Consider the following 27,995-nt stretch of genomic DNA (forward strand, 5'->3'; position numbering starts at 1 on the left):
GAATCGCTAGTCAGTGGGATAAATGCCTAAATGGTCATGGAGACTACTTCTAAATAAAGTACGCCGTTTGTCACATATTCGCATTGGCTCACTTTCATTTGACTCGCCCTCGTATATTTTGCAGAACTCCTGCTTTTTATAGGTGCTCTTTGTTGCGACTGTAATTTCGGTGCAATTACTCACAATACACGACCGGTGACAGCTGCTCCTGCGCAATACATTGGAACAAAGAACAGCGCCATCGAGATTTTTGCCTAGCCTTGCATTTGTATAAAATTGTAATAACGGTTCTTGAATGCAAAGTTTCATTTAAATATTTGTCCTCAACTTGTTGATTTCATGGCCTTTACATTTTTCATATGAGCGGCATGAATGCACTGCTTTGCTGGTTTGGAATTGATATAAATCTGAAGTTCGTGTGATATTTTCTTTACTTATGACATAGACAATAACATGGAAGCATTAATATCAGTTATTCCGGGTACAATTTTTGGGACATACGAGTCGAATCTTTCATCAAAAATGCGCATTTTACTTGTCTTCACAGTGCGTAGCGTTCAAATTCGTTTGCAGCATCTTTGGCAATGACAATGTAGTTATTCTTCATGTATTTGATCCCTCGAAAAATTTCATAACGAGGAGGCCTAGTTGCAACGTGAGCTCCCCCCCGCGCCCCTTATGAACGAAATTTGTGGCTACGCCATTGTTGAGTACATATTTATTGTAGCGGTGCCGTGCGCGGGATGGATCACAGGCTGTGGGCTTATGTCCTGTTCCGGTTCGCTGAGTACTTCGTCTTGTTCATGCGTCGTGTGCCGCGCTTTATTTATTCATATTATTCATATTGCCTACAGCACTTAAGTGGCATTACAGTGGGGAACAGTGACGAACTTTTCTGAATTAGGCGCTCGGGCAGAGCAACTGCCGGAATGGCTTTGCAGGACTAGACCTACCTACAACATCCTCCTTCTCCTTGTTTCTACTAATAAAGAAGTTTTTCGCCGCGGTGAAAGCTTGACGTTCCAAGGCCACTAATTGGCCATATGGTTGCCCAGCGTCCTAAGGCTGTCAGAAATGAACACGCGTCAGAAATGAACACGCGTGCATATTCAAAAGAAATTAGCACAGTTTTCACTGCTTACTGACGTCTATGGTGAAATGCAATACTATCCACCCGTCGTGCTTCCAATCGCGTTACGAGCATTTTGGTGCGATTAGTTTGCTCCGGCAAAATCCACCGCAGTTTATGCCTCCATCTCCGTCTACAGTCATGTACACTGCCCCGAATATCTTTTAAAGGAAAATTAGGTGACGTCTCCGAAACATGGTATTTCCAGCCAAGCCTGATTCGACAGGGGCCAGAATTCGGTGCACTGAACGCGCCGGAGAATGCGATGGGGCTGCCTTTCCCGATAGCGACGTGACGGGCGCGATCGAAGTCGTCCCCAAGAGACGACATACGCACTTCCACCGCCATCTCCGCGAGCTTCGAGTAACGCCGATGCGCACGAGGATCCCTATAGGGTTTGTCGCAGTGCACCTAACTGCATTGCGGTCACGTTCATTAAAGGTGCCGCGCAGCCGCGAGCAGGCGCGAAAAAGAAATATCTGAAAAAGTGAGCAGAGAAAAGAAGTCGGCTGCCAAGACAAGACAACGAGCTGCCCCGCCCGCCAAGTCGGGCCTGCCGAAAGCTCCGATCTCACGAGGCCCGTGCTCGAATACAGTGGCGTGGTTTGGCCAGTGAAAGAGAACTGCAGGGAAGTAGAAAGGGGGGGGGGGGGGGGGGCGTGAAGGGCTGCCAGCTCGAACCGGTGGGTAGACGAGGAGAGCCCCGGCGAAAAGTGTGCGTGTTTTTGTATCATGTCCCGGACACGGTGAAAGAGCGCGCTAAGAGCCACCGCGGTGTGGAAAGGGTGCTTACTACGGCAAAAAGCAAAGCAGAGGCGGGACCAATGAAAAAGAACCCGTTCTAACGGGCACCGTCGGTGCCGCAGGAGCGACCATTTTACTTCCGACAGGGTAAGCCCATTGACTAGAGGTGTCGGAGGCCCCATTAGCGGCATGCGAGGAGCGGCGGCACAGAGCTCGGCCATGCGAACCGCCCGAGCGCTTCTCTTCGCTTCTTGGGAACCTCTGTCAGAAACACCAGACGTCGCAGTAAAGAGGCCTTCAAGGTAGAGACAGCTGCAACGCCTCGGAGGACAGGAGCACTGTGGAATTGATACTTGCGAAATATTTCCGAGACCTTGTGCTCAGAGACTGAGACCATTCGGCGAGGTCGCACTGGCGACGGCTAAAGTTCTAAGAACCACACACGCGCTCACAATTTGCGCCCTAATCAACCTGTGCGCACACGTCCAGTTTTGTAAACGCCGCGGCGGCCTAGTGGCTACGGCGTTCTGCTGCAGAGCGCGAGGTTGCGGGCTCGATTCCCTACCACTGTGGCTGCATTCCAACGACGAAAAAATGTTAAAAAATAAACGCCCGTGTAGAGAGCATTAGGTGCAAGTCACGAACCGTCATGGAACGCAGTTTTGTAAGTGCGCTCCGTGTACATATGTCAGTTAAGCGTGCCTCCTTCGTTGAGTGGATGCTTGAGAAGTAGGTAGAAGCGCGTTCCGGGCATAGTGCTCGCCTGTTAAAGGAGCTTAACGCTCTCAACGCCGCCATCTCCACACCGAAGGGATTTCTGCTTGCTAAGCAAAATGAAATTCCAAATAAAATGAGCAGCGTAAGTGGTATGCAATATCTTTTTCCCTTGGAGTTCGTGTGTGCTCAAAGGGCTTAACAATAGTTCATAAGCGTACGCTTCGTCGTCCCCAAGCCATATTCAACCCCTCATCAAGTATGATATCCGGAACGGAGGAAGCTTGGGCCCGGATTCTCTTCCTTTTCTTTTTTCTTTTCGTCGAAAGGTAACCGGAAGCGGCAGCAACCTCTTGCAGGTAAATTGGTCACGCAATCGAGGAACCACAAAGTGTTTTCCCTCAAACTTAAGCCCCCAGTTCAAGCGGTGAGCAGAAGATGCGCGCAAGATAGCGGTCGATATACATAAATTCATATGCCTGCTATACAGCCATTACGTACTGCGCCTTCTTCGAAGGATGTCTGTGGGAGAACTGAGTTGAACCGGGCTACAGTACCTTACGAAGAGCGTATAAAGAGCAGTTCCGAACAAAGTTTGCAAGGAAATGTATTTTGCGCTGCTTCTAAGCTAACCGCCACGTTCGCATTCCAACTGCCCCTTTCGTTTTGTTCTGTTAACTGTGCGCCTTTCTTTCTTTCTTTCTTTCTTTCTTTCTTTCTTTCTTTTTCTTTCTTTTTCTTTCTTTCTTTCTTTTTCCTTTCTTTTACTTAGCCCACAAGCGGATTTTGTCCTTGCTCCCCCTTTTTTCTTGAGCGTAACTCCGCCCTCCTAGAAATTTCGCGAGCATGATCTCTACCTTCAAAACGGTGCCCCCAGTGACGTTATGCCGTCGATGCGCGCATGTCTCTTGCTAACTGCGCGTGTTTCTTTTGTTAAATTATGAGGTTTTTCATGCCAAAAGCACTTTCTGATTATGAGGCACGCCGTAGTGGAGGACTCCAGAAATTTCGACCACCTGTGGTTCTCTAACGTGCACCTAAAGCCAAGTACACGGGTGTTTTCGCATTTCGCCCCCATCGAACTGCGGCCGCCGTGGCCGGGATTCGATCCCGCGACCTCGTGCTCAGCAGCCCAACACCATAGGTGTTTTTTGTTGTCTGATTCTCGCCCACTTCATACTTGCCTTCGCAATGCGGGGTTTTTTCTCGCGATAGATTATGTTTACCTTGTTGGCTTGGGCGCGCATCTCTATGCAGTCTTTTGATGACGTCTTTTTGAAGCGTTTGACGTGCATCCTTCGTACCAACAGTATATGTTGTGGCCGTGGTGTTAAATGTTTGAACGTATTCGTTAACTTATAACTGATGAACAGGTCGTCGATTCCACCTTTTAAAAGGCTAGTAACATTAACGTTCCTTTTTTTTTTTCGTAGGCATGCTCAAGACTATCTTTCGATGCATCGAGAAAATTAATCTTCGACAGGAAGAGCACACGCACCTATATAGTTTGTGGGCAGAAATACAGTAAGACGTGTTTTACTCTAGTTAGTAATGCTTAAAGCCTCCGAAACATCCGTTATAGCCACCTCGATCTCTACCAGCAAGTTTGCCCACGATCCAAAATACAGTAAAAGCGTCAAGTTTCGTTGTTTCGTCAAGCGTCGATGCAATTTGCAGTTCGTCATTATAATAAACAGTGTCATTTGCTAGTTTTCTATTATACTCTTAGGCTCGACTACACTGAACAATTGAAATGCATAGTTCCCATGAAACTTCATGCGCATAATCATAACTTTCTTTTAAAGTATTATGCTGTGCTCTTTTCTTTGTTCCTACTTCTTGTTCAAGCAGTTCTGCGTGGTGTTTATATGCCTCCATGGTTTAATAATAATAATAATAATAATAATAATAATAATAATAATAATAATAATAATAATATGCAGATGCAACGCACATGTAAAGCTGGGGCGTAGCCAGGAAGAAACAAAGGACGGGGGAAGAGGGGTATTGGGATATTGGCATCGTGGGTACACACAAATTTCGGGAGGGGGACACGGGTCCGGTGTCCCCCGGCCTCCCCACTCTTTTCCATTGGTTAACCGCCCCACTTCCCTAAGTTCAGCATCAGGATTGGCTGGAATTCGCTCTTACAAAGTATTCTAGCGTAAATGATTTTTGTAAATACTGGTTCTGACTTTCTACATAATCTCCATCATTTTATTGCAGTAGCAATCAAAGGTGGGCAACCTCACGAGGTTCCCACCTCATGAAGTCGACCTCAACCCCACAAAGTGAGGTAATGTTCATTTGAGGCTGTCTACTGGTAGAAATTTTGTCAGTCAGGTTAGCAATGTTGACCTGAACCTCATGCGTGAGCTTGAGGTCGAGGGAGGTCGCATGCTCTGTGAGATCGGGCTTTGAGGTCAGCCTTTTCCGCAGCTGCTTACCAGCACGTCTGCTCCTCCTGAACAAATGGCCACGCGGTATTTATTCGACTTTCTCCGAATGGAATTTTTTAAAGCTTTAGAAGTATGTATAAATGTAGGTATCAGGCTCTCGAAAATTGAGGGCCGTTATCTCACTGTGACTTCACTTGGGGGAGGGACTCCGCTCCCACGCCACGCGCGTGCTTGATATGGGAAGGTTGTTTGACCTCCCTTCTTCGAGTTTTCAAAACCTCGTGAATATTCAAGTTTGCACTCATGGTACGTTATGTTCTAGTGCAATAATCGGCACGAGATCGAGCGGCCGGAGTCGACTGCTGGCAGGCCGTCGGAAGTATGAATCAGTGCACAGCGAGATATATGCTACAGGAATCAGTGTGCATACGTGCGAGTGCGGCGTGTTTATCTTGCGAATACGTTCTTTCATGATTGTTGCGCACTCGGAATGGCTTGTATGCCCCTTTTTTTATACCATGAACAGCAGCATCGGTAGTGGCGCTACCATGTCTGCGCTGTAATAAATTCAATGTTTGTGTCCAGCGTGCCCGGCTCGGTCTTTCGCACGCTCTGTCGTGCAGAGACATTTCATTTTTGTTGTCTCTCAGTTCTTTAGGCACTTTTACGAAGGCGTTTGATGTCGTTAACAAGAAATTAAGTTGTCGCTACGATGCATTCTTAGCTGTGTTCAAGCAACAATGCAGCAAAATGTTGCATTAGCTGCAGAATCCAGCCACCGGTATAGTAAGTGACGGTTCAGCAGCGTTAAAAGTTCAGGCATGACGCAAGCCGAACGTGCTGAGAAAACTAAACATGTAAAAGGATTGTGTGGTCGAGGTTCAAGTCCTATGTTTACGTGATACGGTTCCGTGTGCAATATGAAGATTATCAGTTCTTCCCCTAAAAAAAAAGGGGGGGGGGACGCTTAAAGAGAGTATAATGCCAATTCATTGCAATCAGAGGGTTTCAGCACCTGAAAATCAACCAAACCACCGCGCAGCACCTTCGTTTGCTTTTCAATGCGTAGCGCTTTCCGCTCGTTGACAAGTCTTCTGCGGTTATCCACTGTTTAAAACCAATGGCCAAAGAACCAAAGTGAGTAGCTTCATCACGCTAAGCAAAATTAATATTGCACAGAAAAGTGATCATGTGGTTCTTTGCAGGAAGATAGTGCAGTACTCATGCTTGACTATTGCGAAATATGATAAAGCGTGATGCAACTACTGTTCTTGAGTAACCGCGTGGCATTGAAAATGTGATTTTTCTCTAGTCGATAATTGCTTCAATCATGAAGAACCATATGGGTACAATTATGGACAATATATAACATTTCCTTTAAGCTACACTACATGCGGCTTCGTCAACGAGGTTTTTTTTATTGAGCCTTAAGGTCGTGAGCTGCGTTGACACCATGGTTTATTTACTTGGCGAGATGTTTTGAGAAAGAGTCACGAGACAGTGTCACAGACCGCGGGGCTTTGGGTTTGTGCAAGGCACGAAACAAATATAACTTTTGCTTCTGTTACAGTGGTGACATACATTGAAGAGCACCATATTTCGGAAAAGCAAGGTTAAAACAGCAGCAAGCATTTCTCACTTTACCTTTCTTTTAGAGCGCAAGCAAACGCATAAAAAAATTCAGCTATTCCGGACAGAGCGTGCCACAATGCAAAGGCGGTTCCCCCAGCCAACGTCACCAGATTGCCGTTCGCACCGCCATCATCGGTTGCGCACGAAACTAAAAGATTACGTGCCATAGGATACCTGCACATAAGTTTCGCAGCTGGAACCTCCTAATGAACAAATTTATTTTCTGAAATATTATACGCATTTGATTTGCTGTACCACACCTGAGCCACCTGCATCAAGGGCGTCAGAACATGTTCAAGTAGGCTTATGTACGGGTAACATAGTCGGAATTAAGTCGGAACCATGAGTTAGAAAAAGGTTGTCGAGGTCAGGTCGAGGCGAGGTCTATGACGGCCGCTAAATGTTTAGGGTAGGTCTCCTAAATGCACCTCAACCTCATTGGATGAACTTGAGGTTGACGTGAGGTCGAGCATTTTTGGGGTCGTTTGCCCGCCTTAGGTAGCAATTATATACGGACACTCGAGGCGTGCTCGCACCGCCGCAGCCGTTGCGCTGTCACGGTATTCGAGCGCATGCGCAGCTTGCTTGGTTAGAAGGTCTCGAGAGACGCGGGAGACGACGCGCAGTGCGTTTCGACTAAAGCCAAGTGGGGACGAACCGGCACGCTCCGCTCCACCGGCTCCGCGCGCAGCCAAGCCAAGGCAACGTACTGCCTTCCGCTACCCGCCAGGGTAGCGTGCAGTGGCTACGACGTTGCGCTGCTGAGCTCGACGGTTCCATCCCGGCCACGGCGGCCGCATTCGAAGGTTGGGCGGAATACAAAGACACGCTCGTGTGTGCCGTGCATTGGGTGCATGGTAAAGGAACTCGGGTGGTCAAAGTGAATCAGGAGCACCAGACTCCATCGTGGTTCGTAGAATTCCAGAATTTATTATTATTATTATTATTATTATTATTATTCCACTGCCGGCGTGATCGTGGTGCGCACAAAAATGCACTAGCGTAGCTGAAGACTAGCCGTCTGCATGGCACGTCATGGTGCAAGAAATGGTTTGAGCGGAACAGATAGTGAACTTCCAGCTACGAACGCAGACGTTTCTTTTTTTTTTCTTCGGTCTCCTTTCTTGCAGCCGCGGGGTGCGATGTTTGCAACGCTGCTATGTCAGTCCAGCGTTGCGAGGTGCCTGCTAACTTCCGGGCCTGTCTCTGCTGCAGAGCAGCAGTTGCTTGACATGCTGCGTCGCGTCAACATATCGCCTCCGCATGTTCTTAGAACACCGTCCGAGGAGCTCCAGTGCAGCGCTACACCTTAGTAGCGCTTTCAATGCCTCACCGTTCGGGGTTAAAATATTTTAGTGCGCAGCTCTTAGGCGCCCGTTCCCGGGTTGAGCCCCGGCGGCGTCGTTAGGCGCAAGCCCGCGAACGCGCTCGTGCATTGCTCACGCGTTCATCGTCTTCTTCCACAGCTGTTTCCGATGCGGCAATCATGCAAGCATTGCCATACTGCCCCACCCTCCGCGAAGGCGCTGACGGCCCTGGCCCACTGCCAATCGGTACGGTGATTTCGGTCTCAATTCTTCGCCTCAAAATATTGCGGAATGAAAACACATATACAGCTGCGCTCAAATTTTGCGTTAGGGAGTATCGTAATCGCTGGACTTTTTTCTTTCGTTCGTTCCTAAAATCTTTTATTTCCGCGTTTGACGAATCGAGTAGCTCCAACTGATGTCGGGCCAACCAGAAGGAGACATCATCGAACTGGGGCAGTGCGTAGGCAGAGAAGTCCCTATGGGCAAGCCAGTCGCCTGACATGTGCGCAACATTCGCCGCATATATCGAGCTCAAGAGTATAGTGGTATTTCAATCCGCATTTCAGCGCATATGCACATGGCGCCCTCTCACCTTTCCGCTCCGCATATACGCTAGACTACTGACTTTTCGAACCTCCTCACATCTGCTTCGCAGCTCCACTCTAACGTCCGTGCCCAGAGGTGAATGCCCCGGCTGTCAGCTCATAAGAGGCACTTCCCCGCAGTGCTATGGAACACTCGACCCAGTGACAGCGCTCAGCCCGGCCTCATTCTTGCACAGCTAGCGGAAGAGACCGCACGCCAGCAAACACGCCGTACAAACGTCTTGAAACATAACGGGGGTGCATCCTTTCAAAGTACGGGTCTGTGTTTGCTTCGCTGTGAGCGCGTTATCTTCACGAACGAACTTGCTGCGTGGTAAGTCATTTACTCGAGAGCTGGCGGGGCGTTTTCTTCGAATACGCGCCGTTCTGTACGGCGGTGCGTGTCCCCTTAATTTGACGCTGCTACTTTTGTTGGGTTATTGGTAACTCTTTTCCTTGAGAGTTCACGTGTCTCTTTTCGGCATTCTTTTACAGGGCACTTTCATTAGCTGCGCTGTCCCGTTGACAATCTGCTGCTGGAACTCTCAGCAGAGCTCTTTGTGTGTACTGGTACCAACTGGGCTTATTTCGCGTTTTTGTTTCACTTCATCTCCTGTACTTACCGGACTTTTTGAACAACTTTTGGCGGAAGAGTGCTTCAGTACGGCAGTTCTCTCTTCGGGGCGAACGTTTCTTTCTCTCTTCTTTCTCTAGCCTTTTGTTCTTTGTTTCGCTGACGCTGAGTGTTCCTTGTTGCTATAGGGGCGTTGCTTCTATTCCTGTCGCGAAAAGTCACTTTGGCAGAAAACCCCTTTTCTCTGGTTCCCTACCGCGTTCTCTGAGTGCCCTTACCGAGAATCAGCCGAGAAGTTTGGCCTTTTGAGTGACACGCTTTTCAACAGCGCGCCCTGTGCCCGCCATCGACTTATTGCAGCCGCTTTTTCTTTTTCTCTCACGGATCTAGCCTTTTATTTTTTAATGCCCTTACTTCTCATGGGCGGAAACGTGCTCGTCGTGGTACCATTTGGCACACCGTCATATATCACCGCTGGTATCCCTCAAGAATTGCTAGTGCTGTAGACTGGGCGCCGTCATATGAAACCTTGATATGACGCTCGTGACTTCCGTGTCTGTTGAAAAAAACAAATGTGACACATTCCCAACACCCAGATCCCAATTATTAATATCCACGTTGACAGCTCATTTAAGAAGCAATGACTGCCGACACTGCAACCCGATCGCTGACAGCGCGAACTGAACCCTGACTCGTAGGCAAATTCAAACGTGTCGCGCAAAGCCACTGCTTTTCTATTTGCTCACGTCTCGTGACTCGCCCCTTACCAACATTACACCGAGATACTGTTCGTTTACAAAAAAAAAAAAAAAAAATCAGCGTAGACTTGAGTGATTCTTGACACTCTGAACTTATTCAGTGCGACATGCAGGAGGCATCTGACACCGCCATTTTATCTATCTCCGTCGTCTTATTCAGCAGCAGTTCTAAACAATTTTTAGTTCTTTCTTCGCCACAAGGTGATGATGCTTGGGACAGAGAAATTAAGATATCGCCACGACAACGGTGTCCCGGAAGTGTCGGACCGGACAGTCGAGTATTTAATCGCAGTCGCAGTAAAATCACGAAGCAAGTGTTGATCCTACTACAATGAGACGAACGTGTTCTTCTATATACAACTACGGGTAGGAGAATGAAATATATGGGAGGAGGTTTCGGCCCACTTGATAAGAGATTTCAACAGCACACGATAACACCAGAAACACACACACACGCGCACGCACGCACAAACACACGCACACACCTTCTAGCATAGCTTACAGATGGTGCGGTTTCTGCAAATAACGTTGGAACATTGTAATTAAATATTTCGAGCATTACTTGGGACGATGTACTTGTGCTTGCGATATAGCTTGTGCGCAAGCCGTGTTTCGCCGGCTATACGCTAACTAATTACCACATGCCGCAGTGTGTTTGGGTGATGCAATTTGATCTGCGTCGTGCTGCAGAAATGTGCGAACCTCACTTTTCCCCAATTGATTTGGGTTCAAGAACAAGAACCACGGAAGCTAACACTGTTAAACCTTATTGCTACAGCTGCCCTTCTGTTCACCAAGCTTAGCATGTTTCTCGTTTTCAAATCACTTTCTTCTTCAGCGCGTTCATAGCCTCGACAACAACGATTCCTAATTCGGCTATCGCAAAATAGGGAGGTCAGAGTTCGCGCTGCGCAATGCACTTTTGTGAAAGAGTAAAAACTACTTATAAAAAGCTGAATATTGCAAATTTTGGTATAAGAAAATACCTGCAAAGGCTCTTATACTTAAGCGACAAGCTGAATACGTCCTTGCTTTCCAAATAGCCATGCTATTTCTCTCAACGTTTAGAGAGAAAATATGCGCGCAACGCATTACGTTGCCCCCATGCACGTTGTGTGTCAGCGCTCACTGATCCTAGGAGGCCTCCCTGCAATGTTTACTTTGGCCTCCCGCTTCTGAACTCCTACGTCTTGCTGTAACAATTTTGTGCGCACGTAAACATCTTTAGAATGTTGGGATGTTCCCGGAAAACAATGAACCCTGTAAGCATAACACCATCGTATTGTGCCATCGCTTGCTTTCTCTAAATTTGAGCGCACCAAGTGGCCTAGCCGGCCATTGGTTGTTGGCAGCTATTTTTGAAAAGGGTTCTTGTTGTTGTTGTTGGCCTGAGTGGTTGTGGCGCATTGGCCATGAATCGGGTGTTAAATTAGGTGTATAAGAACAAGGAAATTAACAATTTGAACGTTGGAACTTAGAAAGCAAAATTTCTGTGTGAGGAAAAAAGCCATCAGAAGAAAACTACGAAGAAAAAGAAAACGAATAATACGTCAACAAATAAATACATAAATAAACGAAAATTGTGTTGGCGAGAGGGCACGATCAGATTGAAGCAGGTAATTTTGGATTGCCAAGTAAGCATTTCTGTAGCTGAACCCAATCATAGAGGCTCCAAATGATAGGATGAAATAAAATCTAGGCCAATATTGCGAAGCGGGATTTCCAGTAATCTTTTTCCTAGTACAGAAAAACGCCTGCAAGACAATAAGAAATGGTCTATTGTCTCTGCTTCACCACATAATGAGCATAATGGAGAGGGCACCAGACGAGACCAGTGTAGACATTAGTGTAACGCAGGTATACGGCAGCACAGCCTCGTGATGGACACGTCAATTTTTCGTGTTTGGCAAGAATCTCTGTTCCAAGGGTATAGAAGATGTCGGCAATCCACAGAGTTAGTGCGGAGCCTGACACTATCTGCATAATGACACTGCTGCGAAATCTATTAGTAGGGACATGAGCAGTCGAATCACAATACGGGAGAATCGAACCGCTTATCGATGCCTTGGCTAGAGAATCTGCGATTTCATTTATAATGAGTTCTCTATGGCCAGGCGCCCAAATTAAACGCACACTTCTCAAGTATCCACGTACCAATGAATGAAACGTCCTTACTACGCGAGAGTCACGAGAAGCAGTAAGGAATGAGCACAATGATAACGAATCAGTGACTAGCACGGCTGATGTAATGATGGGCCTCATTTTCGTAGAGAGTACCACGGCCATCAATTCGGCTACAGAGAGTAGCATAAAATCTGACAGTCGAAGAGAATATGTCCAGTCAAGGATCGGGGAAATATACCTACACCTGACTTTTCTTCACATTGCGAAGCATCTGCCGCAATTATGATGTTTGTTTGACGGCTCCGCAGATGATCTTGTAATAGACCATGTAGAATACGATGTGGAGTAATTATTCATAATTAGAAAAAATGTCATCGAATTGAATATCAAGGGTAACAGATCTGTCGGGAATCCGAAGTACGTACATCGCAGATGCGCAAGTCCAAAGGGTCAAGTAATTGTTGCGCGAATGTAATTTGCGGAGTATGTAATCACGGCCATTTGACACCAAAAAACAACGCAGGCTGGGAAATAAATATTGTTTGAGAACGTCGCAGCAACGATTCATAAGTTCTCTTAAAGTATGCACGTTGAAAAGACGGAATCTGCATGAAAGAGAAGGAACACGGAATTCTAGATACAGAACAGAATTTGCAAGAAATTTAGGAAGCCCTAGACACAAACGTAATGCTTATCTTTCTCGGAGGATCAGAGGGCGGCACTTGTAGGCTGGAGCTCCAGAGAAGAGCACGCAACAAAATAGTATTATGTGACGTACGCACATGCGATATATTCTAATATCGCTTCTCTCGGGGAGAGGGAGAGAGAGAGAGAAACCTGCTCTGTTTATACTGTGTGCATTTTTTCTCTACTTTTGAACGCGCCAACACCTGATTCTTACAAGACGCCGGGGAAATCGAGGTTTCTTCCTTATAGGAAGCCGGCGGGTTCGCCTCAGCCCGATACTTCGCAAGGAGCTCAGAAGACTTCAGTTGAGAGTAGCCAGGGCTACTCTCAACCAGGTGTTACCAGAGTAACACCTGGTAAGTAACGACTGAACGGCTCCTCAAGCCCGCCTGAAAGCAAGCGTCAAGGAATTGAGGGGTCTGATGGTGAGTCGACAGCCATCGGAGACACAACTGTGGCAGACATGGAAGACCTGGATGGGGAAGGTTTGAGAGTTGTTCGCCATTGGAAAGACAAAGAGAGGACAGTAGGAGTTCCTATTCTCATTGCAGCGATTCAAGACGGCAGTGACTTCAGGCAAGCGAATCCCATCACTCTGTACTCGGACATTGATAAAATTTTGGGTGTAGTCGCAGTCAGGAGCCGTTTCACTGCGCAAGGAGCGCTACTTCTAAATGCATAGACAGAGCAACATGCCAATGCACTTCTTCAGTGCTATATCATTTCCAACGTAGCCATTGCCACACGCGTGCCTGTGATGCGTTCTTACAGAACACATGTATAATCACAGAGGTGCCAAAATGGCACTCAGATGAAGAGCTAGCTACTGGCTTTCTTGACGCAAGGCGGATGTTCTTCACGCAAGGCGTATGACTCGTGAAATTCAGACAACGAATTTCACATGGCAGACGACGGGCTTTTGACTTTCGCTGAAAACACCGAGCATCTGGACAAATTCAATCTTGGCTTCACACTACAGGATATACGCTAAACTGTAACGCCAAGATGTTTAAATTGCCAGCGCTTTGGACATATTGCGAAGTAACGCAACGGGCAACAATAGTGCAAGCGATACGGTGGACCCCGTAATTTTAATACCTGGAACCGCACGGAGGGCTTTGTGTGTGTGAACTGTGGCGGTGGCCCTGCAGGAAGCTACAGTTGGTGCCATTCCCGATCCGCAGCTCTATAGAGAAAGAAAAGTTTAATCGTAGGACCAAATATGGTAGTCCTTTCTAAGCGAGAAGGCGGCTGTGAATCTGCCTCAAGGAGATGGCCCAGACTTCAACTACGCAAAGAACTTTCCTCAGCTAAAATCAATGAATGAGGCTTATAACGTGACAACCAAAGCAGTCGGAGAGCCCACGGCTGCGGGAAACCGGAATGAGATACCTAAAGGAAGCCTACAGTGAGCAAACACATAAGGAAATGATACAACATCGGAAAGCGACTGCACCACCTAATGCTACCGTCACTGAAAGTGAACCTCCAGAGTCGTGTGACCGATCCTACGCATCTACACTGATGGAAACACGAGAGTCAAACGAAGTACGTCAATTGGAGGACTGCCGTAAAATGCTGCGTGCCTTTTTCATGGCCTTGCACTCGCACGCTTCCAGGGTGCCTGAAAGCTCAGCGAAAGACTTGTTAAAAGCAGTACTGGCTCTGGAGTAATTAATCCGGAGCACTTGCTCTCACCGAGAATCGTTACAACATGGCTACAATAATGTTGCCCTGTCTCTCTTCACGCCCTACCGTGCCCCTTAAAATGCAGTGGAATTACGCCGGTCTTCGTCTCCGCCTTTCTGAGCTTGCTTTATTCTTGAGCGACACCCTTGGGCTCATCCTTGCCCTTTCTGGTGCCGGTATACCGAATGGCAATTCGATGCCAGGTTACGGTGTTCACGCAAATCAGAGGACTCCTTATTTTCTTAATGGAAGTGCCATGCTGCTCATTCACACATCATCCTGCCAGTTCAAGACATTTGCTCTTGTGCTGTGGAAGTAGTCGAGTGCGACTAGCCAGAAGAAACCTTAGTGTGTTATCAATGAACATTAGCCCTCGAAAGAAGCTGTCCATCAAATCTATTTTCAAATCTCTCTGCCACCGCTGCCCCTCTCCTAGGATTTTTTTCCCGGAGATTTCAACGCTCACCATTCGCTATGGGGTGGCATGAACGTTGACATTCGGAGAAAACAGCTGTTGAGGCCATAGATGCGGAGAAGCTGTGTGCGGCGAATGACAAGAAACCAACCTTGTTCAGATTCCCCAATTTCCACAGCGTTACTGACCTCGCGATTCATTCGGCAGACGCCATGATTTCGTCGACGACAGCTTCAGATTCAACGGGCGGTGACCTTTGTTCCATATTTACAAATGTTGCTCCACACCAAAAGAGCGAACGAAGGTGCTCCCCCGTTGGTATACTTATCAAGAAGCTCTTGATGAATCTATCGGAGATCCACCGGATATTATGCAGGATATTATTCATGAAAGGCGGATACTTCTGGACAGCACGGGAAGAAGACGATTTCCTCACTGACGTGTAAAACAGTTAGCCGCCACGGCTGACGTGGTAGCGGAATTAGTCTCCGCGAGCGTTTGGGGGTCTTACTGAAAGGACCGCGGATAGCACGCGAATTCACGAATTCGCGTGCTATCCGAATTCACGAATTCTTCTCACATTTCTGCGAGAGGTGGGACTGATGGACACATGGTGATATATTTCGCGCAGAAAGAGACGCTCAGGCAGAACAATTGCTGACCAGGTCTGCCACGGGCTAACCCCGCCTGTAGCAACATCCCCCCCCCCCCCCCCCATCAAACAAGAATAATTATATCTATCTCAAGAAACGCTTGGTGCGGTTTATTTAACGAGGCTGTAAAACATTCTCGTCGTCCCTTTCCCCGTTGAATCGTTTCTGCTCTTCTGCCGCTTCTATCGGGCAAAAATAAATTTTCTTTCTAGCCAGTTACGTTCTTGAACTACCGAATCTCTCATTTGCAAATGCATCGGCTAGGAAAAAAAAAGATGAGAATTTCGCGGCCCATTCACTACGAATGTTTTCGCCTGTCATTGTTTCGCCTGTGCATGCTTCGTCTGTCGGCGTTTAGTCAGCGCCCGATTTTGCAGATTACTACTGGACTACTGGACACTGCAATTACCATCAGCATTGCACACGCAGTGCACACACCGCTCACTACGTCATGAAACTTGCCAAGGTTGACGACTGGGTGTGTTGGTATAGCATATTAGAGGTTAGATTGCGCAACATTTTGACGAGACACACAGAAGAGACACACACCACAGAGCGCAATCCAACCTCTAATACGTCATGAAGACATGACATCTATTACCGATCTCGCAGCAGTCGGCTAGACGCCGGTCTCAGCATCAGAAGAAAAGGCTTCATCCTCGCCGAATCAGTCGCCTTTGCCTATGCTTTACTTCGTTTCTAAAGACACATGCTGTTGCCACTGCAACGTTCTGATTGTTAACAAAAGTGAATCGTCCGAAAAATACATCCGATCGCTTGTAAAACAAAGGCAGTGAGTGAAGTTGGCTTCTCCCCGTTGAATCCCCTGCTGTGGAGAAGCCAGAATTAACGGACGTTTGTTAGTGCAGTACGCACGCGCCCAGGCGCAAATTGAGAACTTTTCAGACACTTCGCAAGTACTATACGCAAGCGGACACGTGTGAAAAAAAAAAGTTTTCACCATAATGGGAAACAGTGGCGTGATGCCAAAATTAACTTCTTGGGTTTTACTTGCTGAAATCATGATGTGATTGCGAGACACACTGTAGTGGGGGACTCCGGGTAAATTGTGGCCACGTGGGGGTTCTTTGACATGCACCTAAATCAAAGTGCACCAGCGTTTTTTTTTTCCTTTTTTTTAAATTTCGGCTTCCGTCGAAATTAAGCTGCTGCGGCCGGAATTAACTCGCGACCTCGAGCTCAACAACACAACGCCGTAGCCATTACACTACCGCTATGGGTAGCGCGAGATCTGACGCAATATATATTATACTCAGTAAGCCTTGCACTGTTCGTGCGGTTTCGGTTGCAGCAAACATGCGTAAACGCGCGCCAGCAATCTCTTTTCGAGAACAACAATAAGAAAACTTTATTATCTCACAACTGTAGTACAAGTCGTCTTCATTTTTGGAGGTGGCTCTCTATGGCAGTGGAGAGGCGCGGCGTTTTCTTCCTATGTCTCATCCTGCCATTCGCTTCTTACCACTGGCTTCGTTTAAGTTCTTTCACCTCGGCGGCGCTTTATCGATAGGGCGCAGAGAGGGACGTCAGCCAACCATTCTAGCGAGCGACCAGGACAGTATTTTTTAGGCGAAGTAATCTGCTTTTCTGAAGCGTCGGCGAAGTGGTTGAGAAGCAGAATCTCGGATTGTAAATCTGTGGATGCGCTGCTGAAATCCTCACGCGAAATTGAGACTTGTTTCTTTTAAAAATTTATCGCAAAACTCTTCCGCATTTTTGCGATGGTCACTGCCCGACATTAAAGCAACTCGGGCAGTGAAAGCCAGAAAACGCATTGCTGAAAAAAAAAAAAAAAGCTCACGCAGAAACTTTTCTGGGAGTGGTCTTAGCATGTGTAAGCATGGTGCCACTTGCTCATCTCCACGTAGCCCGGTGTCATAATCAATGTTATGAAACTTGATCCGACCAGTATAAACCCTTATCAACCCTTACCCGCCGTGGTTGCTCAGTGGCTATGGTGTTAGACTGCTGAGCACGAGGTCGCGGGATCGAATCCCGGCCACGGCGGCCGCATTTCGATGGGGGTGAAATGCGAAAACACCCGTGTACTTAGATTTAGGTGCACGTTAAAGAACCCCTGGTGGTCGAAATTTCCGGAGTCCCCCACTACGGCGTGCCTCATAATCAGAAAGTGGTTTTGGCACGTAAAACCCCACAATCTAATCTTATCAACCCTTATCCGTTGTTATCAACTTCGTCGGACTGGATCCGACCCTTATCAACTCTTATTGGTCGGTATCAACATCATCGCAATCGATCCGACCCTTATCAACCTTTGTCTCTCCGTATCAACACTCCATATGGTTCACATATAGTCACCTTCTGCAAGCGTGGCTGTTTAGCCTAGTGGGTAAGACCCTCGGTTTGTCAACATGGGGTCGCAGGTTTGAAACTGACCATCACCAACGTTCTTTCTTTCGAATTTATTTTGTTTTATGCATTAATTTATAGCGATTCGTCGTACGTGACGGACGGACGGAAGGTTTTCCTCGGTGGGTACGCATGGAAATTTTTACGCATTTATAATAGCGTGAATGCGATTACATTAAGCACAGGGGACCGAATTAACGTTCCATATGCCACACTTGGCACGCACGCTAGTGGCGACCTAGAGCTGTGGTAGACACATGAGATGGAAAACCTCAAAGCAAGATTGTGTGAGAACCATCGATTATTGTCAATGCAAGAGGATAGCCCGAATGAACAGGCGAGCGAACGAGAGAGAAAGAGAGAGCGAACGAACGTTTTCTCTCCCGAGTCCGACCATCGACCACCGACCACGCATGCATTTTGGCAGTGGTGACCGGTGCCAATGGACGCCGCCTCTGTTGAAGTTTTACTCCATTGCTATACTCGAACTTGCAGAAGACTGCACCTGTCGTCGGCCACAGAATTCATACTGAGCCGCGGAAAGTATACATGCAACAGCTGTTTGTCGCATTGTTGTACGAACGCAAAAGAATGCCGTTGGCCAAGGTGACAGTATTGCCGGGAGAGTGAGGCAATGTTTGACAAGTACTGGGGATCTTGCCCCTAATTTTTTATTTGTTTGCGTACATCCCGCACAAGCAACTTATGTTTTATTGCACACTCTCGAGTTTTTAACTCGAGAGTGTGCCAATTTTCCCTTTCATTTCATGTTTCATTGCACACGCTCGAGTTTTTAACTCCAGAGTGTACCAACTTTCCCTTTTATTCATGGAGTTCTTAGAGCGAAGCTGCTTATGGCTAGGGTTCCGTGCATTTTTGTTCTGCGTCTGCAAAAACCGTGGGCTGATCCCGGAGATCGTGCAATACCGTGCCGACCCAAGGCAGAGGTGAAGGAGGCTTCAAGCATTCCCCCAACTTCCAAAAGTAAGTTTAATATCTTGGGTCCAAATAGAACCCGTATGAGATATTAAGCTGATAGGAACAGATACTACAGTTTCACCCGCGTTGGCCATGTCTACGTTCACACCGCCCTCTCTATGTTGGCATTCCAATCGCTTTAGTACCTACTTTCCTTTCCTTACGCTCTCCCGTGGTGGCGGTTCCGTCGAAACGTCACGCGTGTCTAGTTTCCTCCGGCTCCTCGGGGCGGTGGTCCCGTCGCCCACGCGAATGTATATAAAATCCCGGTAAATGAGTTCGTATCTTTGTTTAAAATTCTCTGTCACCTCGGTGTCGTCTGCTAAACAGCTTCGCTGGTCATTTTTTAAAATCGTTTTTGACAGATAGCGCATATTTGCCTTGCAGTCTTCTAGAATAGGAGCAAATTGCGTTCAAGAGAAATCGCAATGTCCAGGTAACTAATGAAAGAGATACAGTAATTAACTTGTAAATTATTCATTTTGGTGTTGCCGTTGTGAGTGCGAAATCGAACTCGAGCAATGCTGAGGTTGTGTCAGCGTAGCAAAAATCCTAAGACTAGCAGCACTTTCGATATAGTATTCGTCCTTAACATACGATAGAAAATACATCGGCATTCCAGTTAATACTTTTTCCAAAAACGTCGCTGTGGCAGTTCGGGCGAGCTTAACTGTAGCGCTACTGCACTTTATGCAAGATTATAAAACCTACGCACGAACCCACGCACCGATCCACGCGTCCGCCCACCCACTGTTCGTGTTTGTGTTCCTTAAGGTTTGACGCTCGGAGATGTCAGGGACACTTCACTACAGATGGTCGCCGCAAAGAGGCCAAGTGATCCAACGACTGACTAACGCAAGTGAAGTAAGCAACTTGCGTTAAGTAAGCATGCGCGCGCGAAGAAAGTAAAGGAAACGTGCACGGCTCACTCACCGAGCAGCGGCGACTTGTGCCAGTATCCATCGCGCACCTCGACGTAGTCGGTCTCGCAGTTGTCCGACTCGTAGATGTCCAGCTGGGTGACGTTGAGCACGATGCGCTCCCCGTGCGTGGCCGTGACGCGCCACTCGCAGTGTTCGCCTTCGGCCAGCGGCGTCACACTGTTCACCAGCTCCGGGGACGCGATCAGGCCGCTCGGCTCCTGCATGGTACGGCCGCACTCTGCCGCGCGGACCGCACGCGAGCGCAATAACATTTAGGAAGTGCGCGCGAGGTAACGGCGACGAGCGCTATTCTGACTGCCGCATCTACGTCCCCTCTTCCTACAAATCCTCTTCTTCGGCTAAGCTCGGAGAGTGACGTCGAGCCCTGACTCAAGTGGCACTGCCATCAGAACAACGCTGGCCGGCAATTCCTGAGGAGTTGACTGAGAAACACTCTTTCCTACTATGGGGCGCCACAGCACAGATGCCTTATCTCAGTGATTAGGAAATTATAATTCACTAATAAATCAATAAAGCGCGATTCAGTCAAGGGGCGGCGACACGGCAATCCGAGTGTACCGTCATTTTCAAACGGAAGTGCCATGATATACATCAGGCGAGAAATACCCCATATCGCCTTACCAGCACAAGACCTTTGCTCTACTTCCTTGGAAGTCGCTGCTGTGAAAGTATGCCAAGGAAACAGAAAACTGAGTGTGGTAACGGTTTGCACAAGTTCACGAAGGAAGGTCTCTATGGCGGCGTTTCTAAAGGACCTTTGCTTTCGTTACCCCCTTCCTAGAATAATCTGTGGCGATTTCAACGCAAATTATTCGCTCTGGAGAGATCAGATTGTAGACTTTCGAGGCAAGGAACTTGTAGCAGCCGTGGATGCTGCTGACTTATGTGTGCCGAACGATGGCAAACCGACTTTTTTCAGGCCATTAGATTCATGGAGTGCCATAGACCTCGTGTTACATACTACAGGCATTTTGGAATAATGGAGGACAGCCCCTTAGAGGATGAGCAGGGGCCATTTTCCGATCTTCGCCAATATCACCTGATTTCAGACTGCTGGTCCACAATTCTGTACTGTGACACGTCGAGACACATATAAAGAAGCGTTCGATGAGTCCCCTGGTGACCTTGTTGCAGATATGTTGCGGAGCAAGAGAGTGGCTACTTCAGTGTTGAAAGTGCCAGACCATTTCCCTACTTCTGACTTGAAACTAAAGAACCTCTGCGCAGTGCGTAGGAGAGAGGAGCGGACACTAATGAGAAAAAAGGAAAATCCTCCTGCGAAAACTGAATATAGCAGGATAAACGCTGTCAGCCCGTCGCCACACAAAAAGATTAAGAAGAGTTCAATGTGCTGCTTCCTGTGAGAGATTATCGGCGTTTACTCCTACGTAAAAAGTATGGGGAGTAATCAATAGCCTTTCCGGAAAGATTAGCCCGCACAGGCCATTCGAAGTACTTGCTTTAAAGCAAGGAAAATATTTACAAACCCTAGCAGAAGATTTCGCACATGTATACACATATCGAACATCAGCAGGTGTGGCAAACCCTCCACCATCTAAAATCATTCCATACGATGAATACGCTATTCATATTTCGTGAATTAGATTTGGCGCTTAGCAAATTGAGAAAACAATGTGCTGTGGATCCCGATTTGATCAGCAATCAGCTGCTGATAAGTCTGCCATACGAGCGAAGCCGCGTGTCCACTTTCACCGACGAAATGCCGTTTTAGGGGCCCAAAGGAATGACAAGTAAATTTGGCGGCCAGCCGGCATTGACGCGCTAGGCCAACGCCGCAGACAGCAAAGCGATAACGCAAGCTACTCGCGGGTGGGGACCTCGGAGACGTGACGAAAGGCGGGGGGGGGGGGGGGGGGGGGCGACATCGACGACACAGACGCTCTTTTTCCAGCCAGTATCGGTTTCAAGGAGCCTGCCAAGGGGAACTAATTGTTTGTGTCGCTGCCACATGAAATCCGCTATTCAAAATTTAATCGTTGGGATAGGTAGTGTCGAGCACGGGCCCCAAAGTAATCATTTGCTGTAGCCACCTATTGTTGATAATTATAAAGTTAATTACCGCAACTTCGCTAATTAGGCACGTAATTGCAGAAACTGCTCTGTATCTAGAGGCTGCCTATCCGCGCACTCAAATGGTAAACACAACGTCACCGTGATTTATATTTTTGTAATTTTAAAAATGTGTTGCAGCTAAAAAAGAACACTCTGTAGATGAGACACACGTATGCACCCGAAAAGTAGCGTAAAAACAATAAAAACACAGAGCGGCCTGAAACAGGCCTGCGATACAAATACTAAGAAAACGCTAACAGACTACTGAGGCACCGAACACGTGTGTATCACATGGAAAGAAACAAAAGTTCTTTCGGAGAGACCGCCAATGACGGCGAGCTAACGCAATCGCCATCGTTAAAGCATCGCATGGCCACTGCCTCTGCAATCCCTCTTTCAAGCTGGCCATTTTTTTCTGCCGATAATCTCAGTCTCTGAAAACAAAAGAGGGCAGCCCTAGCAACTACGGCAACGATTAGCAAAATTCGACCGTCCAGCAGCTCCCAGGGAACGTTCATGCTTACGCAAGCGAATGTTAACGCACCTACCGGTTAGTCCAATGTAGAATCAGCGGCACTTTAGTGGAGTCTTACATATGACACCTGTCGTGCAAGGCACGTGCGAATTTGTATGCTTCGTTTTATAGGAGGCCGAGCCCGTGGTTCCCCTCGCCACCATGCTGCACAACTTGGAAAGTGTACAAGGTGCTCAGAAGGCAACATCAACCCCATATTTACCAGGAAGGAAGGAAGGAAGGAAAAAGTGGAGAAGGAAGGCAGGGAGGTTAACCAGTTTTGCCTAACCGGTTTGCTACCCTACACATGGGAGGGGGATGGGGGGGATGAAAGATGGGGAGAAGAGATAGAGGGCACATAACACGGCACACACATCGTTGGTTACAGTCTGTCACTCTTGTGTGGTACGTGACATCACTGTCACAGTCGCTTGTCCAAGCCCGTATCCTTCATAAACCGAAGTAGTCCCTTCGTCGCCTTCAGCTGCGATGTCTTCAGTCGGCGATATGTGAAAATGGTTGCAACTGACGATGGTCTACTGTCAAGGTGCGCTAGAACGGACGCCATGGACTGTCTCTGAACATTATATTCAGGACAGTCGCACAGAATGTGTTCCAGCGTCTCCTCGCAAAGACAGGCATTGCAGAGAGCGTTGTCGGCCATTCCAATGCGAAACGAGTAAGATTTCGTGAAGGCCACCCCTACCCATAAGCGATAAAGCAGGGTGGCCTCACTTCGGCGGAGTCCGGTTGGCATACAGAGATGCATCAAGGAGGGCAGGTCGTGTTGATGATCGCTGCGGTTGGTCTGGCTGCTTGGTGTGCACCATAGAGAGAGCGTGATCTCCTGTGCAAGCACTTGAAGTCTGCTGGCTGCGTCGGAACGTGAAAGTGGTATGGCCTCTTCCTGTGTGTCTTCAAGAGCTGTCCGAGCGGCTTTATCGGCGTCTTCATTTCCGATGACGCCGCAGTGACTTGGCAGCCACTGAAATGTCACGTGATGTCCTTTCTCATGTGATGTATGGAGTAGGCATCTAATATCGAATACGAGCTGTTCAGATGGCCCGCGACGCAGAGCTGATAGTACAGATTGTAGGGCTGCCTTTGAGTCGCTGAAAATTGACCATTGTCGAGGTGGTTCCCGATTGACAAAACAAAGTGCAGCTCGAAGAGCAGCTAGTTCCGCAGATGTAGATGTCGTTGGGTGGTCAGTCCTAAAGCTGATGGTAATACCTCTTTCTGGGACGACTGCAGCACCGGACGAACACTGGATGTTTGTGGAACCGTCAGTATAAATATGTGCACTGTCTGCGTACCTCTCGTGCAGAAGAAGCAGAGACAGTTGTTTCAGCACAGGCGACGACAGCTCAGACTTTTTCCCGATTCCTGGCACGTTGAGATGGACTGTGGGGCTGACAAGGCACCAAGGGGGCATCGATGGTTTAGATGCAGCGGTGAAGCCCGAGGGAAGTTTGTCGTTGTACTTGACAATAGTTTTTGAGAATGATGCTTGGTGCCTGTCTGAAGGTAGTGTTGCAAGGTGGTGATAGGGGGCCCGTGCCAAATGTCTGATATGCGTTCTCAGGGTTTCCACCGTGATGTGAGTCTGCATTGGATGGTCCCGAGCAATCGCAATAGTTGCCTCAGTTGACGTGCATCTCGGCAAACCAAGACAAACTCTGAGTGCTTGAGCTTGCGCTGCTTGCAGAACACGAATATTTGTCTTGCAGGTGTTGTTCAGTACAGGTAGACTGTATCTTAAAAAACCGAGAAAGAGAGCTCTGTAGAGTCTCAGCATTGCGTCTACTGACATCCCCCACGTCTTTCCTGTCAGGTATTTAAACAACTGGGAGGTTGCTGTTAGGCGTCGTTTCATGTAAGCCACGTGCGGGCTCCAACAGAGGTCTCGGTCGATAATTACGCCTAAAAATCTGCAGGTTCTGACATAGGAAATGGTCCGCCCGTTGATTGAGATGACATAAGGCGTCATTGGTTTGCGAGTAAACGCCACTAGGGCGCATTTTTCTGGCGATATGCTGAGACCTTGTTCACACAAGTAGCTCGCTGTCAAAGTAGCCGCTCTCTGAAGCCGTGCACGTATCTGAGGACGTGTGACTGCCGAAGTCCAGAGACAGATGTCGTCTGCGTATACTGAAATTTTGGTGGTAGTTGGCAAGTGTTCAGCAAGCCCAATAAGAGCGAGGTTGAATAGCGTCGGGCTGAGAGCACCGCCTTGAGGAACGCCCTTGCTGGTATAGCGTCGCGTAGTTGGGCCATCGTCAGTTAATACATAGAATGATCTTGCAGATAGGTAACTTGCAATCCATAAAAATACTCGGCCACCTAGGCCAACCGTCACAAGAGCGTCGAGAATAGCCTCATGCAATACGTTATCGTATGCCCCTTTCACATCTAAGAATAAAGCTGCAGATAAACGTTTACGGGACCTTTCGTGCTGGACATATGAAACGAGATCAACTACATTGTCGATGGAAGAGCGGTCACGTCGGAAACCAGCCATGGAACTCGGATAAATCTTGTAGTGTTCAAGGTACCATTCCAGGCGGCCAAGGATCATCCGTTCCATTATCTTTCCTACACAGCTGGCCAACGCTATCGGGCGGTAAGAGCTGAGCTCTAGTGGGGATTTGCCCTGCTTCAATATTGGCACCAGGCGGCTCACTTTCCATTCGTCAGGAACATTTCCCTCCTGCCATGAGGTGTTGTAGAGACTCAATAGTGCTGTCCGTGCGGATTCTCCGAGATAGCACAAGGCTCGGTATGATATACCATCTGGACCCGGAGATGATGAGCGCCTGCAGAGAGCTAGTGCCATATTTACCAGAAATCTTTTTAAGATTATGGGAAACCTTATGTATATAGGGAAGTACTGTAAAATTTTTCCTACTAGCCTGTTCATTAAATTGATGGTTCTTTGTCCTTTTTCCGTAACTTGACAAGCAATGATTCGGCAATTGAAAGTAAAAGAAAACTCGGAAAACCCGCCTTTTCCAGACGTCCCACTTGAAGTTGAAAACTAGAAAGCTGTATGTGGTAACATAATTTTAAAAGCGCTGATCTAAAGCATGATGAGTCTATACCCCGCTTTATAAGCATTGAATGAGATGAATCGAAAGGCAGCAATGCTTTTTGTGTACCTGGGCTCGAAGGCCCAGCAAGCTTGGTCAGCGGACGAAAAATGTTACTTTAAATTAAAAAATTGGATTGACCCATTATGCGAAAGCCCGTGAGTGAAGTTAACTGGCTTGATCAACTGGAAAAGACTGATAAAATTTCGAGCGCCACTTCTGCAAGGTCGTCGTCGTCTAGTGAAAGTTTTAGTATGTTTGAAAAATCGTCTGCGTATCTAAGGACTCTCAAAATAGAAGGATCAGTCAGCTTAAGCTTCAGCGCACGGTCACAATTAGCAAGGAAAATTTCACAAAGCCCTGGCGCGACACTGGACCCAATGCAAATGCCTTTCCTCCGGACATACAATTTATGATAGCTATCAATATCATATCAATTTATCAACAGGGATTTCTGAGTCCGAATCGAATACGAACCGAATAGTGCCAAAAGCGAATAGAATCGAATAGTTTTCAAATACTGAACAGCTATTATCACAATAAATATAAAACGATGTTGACATCCTAGTATTCTTCAAGTTTGCCAGTTTCTGTCATTACATAGTACGTTATGAAGCGTTGTTTATTAAAAGCACAAAAAGAGCACTAGGAGCAAATAAAAAGAAAAAAAATTAAATTCTGGGGTCTCACAGGCCATAACCACGATCTGAGTATGAGGCACGCCGTAGTGGTAGGGCTCCGGGGTAATTTTGAGCACCTGGGGTTATTTTACGTGCCCCCGATGCACGTACGAGACATTGGCGTTCTTGTATTTGGTCCCCATAGAAATACAGACGCGCGGCCGGGATTCGATCCCGTGACCCCGTGCTTAGCAGCGCAACACCATAGCCGCAAAGCCACCGCGGCAGGTGAGCAAGCAAGCAGTTTCTTCCCGTGCACGGGACCCTTCGGAGAGTGCGAATGATCCCTGTACAGCCTGTAAAGTGTAACTACCTAAGCGACGTAGCCTGCTCCACTACGCAAGTTCTTATGTTTCATGCCTATACCATTGTCCGCGAGGGTGCAAATTTACCTTATATTTGCTCCAGTTTTATAGTTTATTGGGCGCAGTCGACGTTTGAAATATTCGAAAAGTATTAGAAAAATATTTGCATTTACAAATAATGACCATTCGATTCGAAGATCGATTCCAGTAGGACACTACTCGACTGGTTATTCGAAAGTTTCGAATATTCGCACACCCCTAATAGATGGTTCCAAAACGGCGGCTCATGCTGAAGCACAAAACGGTTTGGCAGTGCGGTAGCCATTCCGGTCGGGTCGTACACACTCGACAGCATCCCGCTTAAAGGCAAACGATGACCCTGCTATTACGCTATCGAAAACAAGTTCAAACAAAGTTGAACAAAGTATCAGTTTTAATATTAAATGATCGGCCGATTTCGTCCTTTTTTATCTCTCGCTCCGAAGACGATGTTCTGCCGTCACCTGGTTCTCGAGTGTAAACACAGCGGTCTAGCTTTACAGCGCGTTGGAATTCTCATATGCATTCACCAGTGCGGAACGTCCACAGACGCACAGCCCCATAGAAGTGGTTTCCCGCTCTGGAGATAAATGCGGCAGTAAAGCGGATCAAACGGGTATTCAATCCCTCCCCGTCCGCCCCTCCCTTCCCTGCTTTATGGTTTCCGCCCAACTGACTGAAGAAGAAAGAGAAAGACTGAAGATGAGTGCCTTTCTGCGCATCGCATATATATATTCATGAACGGGCTTGAATTCAACATATGAGTTGATATAAGAGACGGTTGTGCGTGTTGCTTATTTGTATCCACCGCTGAACCCGCCCTATTTTAAAGATTGGAATCTTGTTGTTCGGACGCGAACAGTATTTCTTTGCCTAAGAGGCTTTTGAAGAAATGGCTGGTGGTTTGACGTTCAGTTCACAACGGTCTTTAAGGAAAATTATGACCTTCCCTTGGACATAGTATTGGTACCTTGTAGGAGAGAAAATGGTCCTTAATCAATGCAAAACCTTCATGGTGCCGCTAGCCTACCTATCTAGCCACCCATGGCACCTTCTGAAAGCGAATATGATGATCCAGAGAAGAGCTATGGGAACAGCCTTGCTGGTCTCTAAGCAAGCGTCTTTATACAGAGCCCTCGAGGAGGTACAGGCGCCGACAAAAGTGGTATACTCCAGGCAGATTGCTACTGCAGCGGCGCCGCTCGGCATTTTGGCGAGCTGAAGCACGAAACATTGACACGAGTCAAGCGACATGCCTGCAGATAATAAAGGACACCCATTGGCTGTCTCGATCCCAGATGCTGCCTGTAGATGGCGTTGCGATGCAGCTTGCCGTTGCTCCGGCTCCCGCTACGTGGAGTACACCACTTTTGTCGGCGCCTGTACATTCTTCAGTATCACAAATTCAGATTTGTTATACCGGCTGTGGTTGGGAGTGACTTTCACGAAGAGAGCGAAAGGTACTTATTATGATAGAAAAGCTGAGAGCCCGGCCTGAATCAATGTTCTGACATGCTACTCGGCGTTCGGGGAAGGGGAAAGGGTGTAGAAAGAATAGATAAGACGTCTA

The 27,995-nt window shown here is 47.5% G+C and overlaps 1 protein-coding gene and 1 pseudogene across 1 annotated transcript in view; both read right to left on the bottom strand.

The window, feature by feature from the left end:
* The window catches only part of LOC126548163 (bone morphogenetic protein 1-like), a 688,441-nt gene that overhangs the window by 189,563 nt on the left and 470,883 nt on the right, over positions 1 to 27,995 (bottom strand). Inside the window, exon 7 of the mRNA XM_050196288.2 lies at positions 19,715 to 19,942. Within this exon, the coding sequence (XP_050052245.1) occupies positions 19,715 to 19,942 (228 nt within the window). The remainder of the gene's footprint in view (positions 1 to 19,714; positions 19,943 to 27,995) is intronic.
* Positions 18,697 to 18,876, bottom strand: LOC126548664 (U2 spliceosomal RNA; annotated as a pseudogene).

This window comes from Dermacentor andersoni, chromosome 1 (assembly GCF_023375885.2).
Source record: "Dermacentor andersoni chromosome 1, qqDerAnde1_hic_scaffold, whole genome shotgun sequence".
NCBI lineage: Eukaryota > Metazoa > Arthropoda > Arachnida > Ixodida > Ixodidae > Dermacentor > Dermacentor andersoni.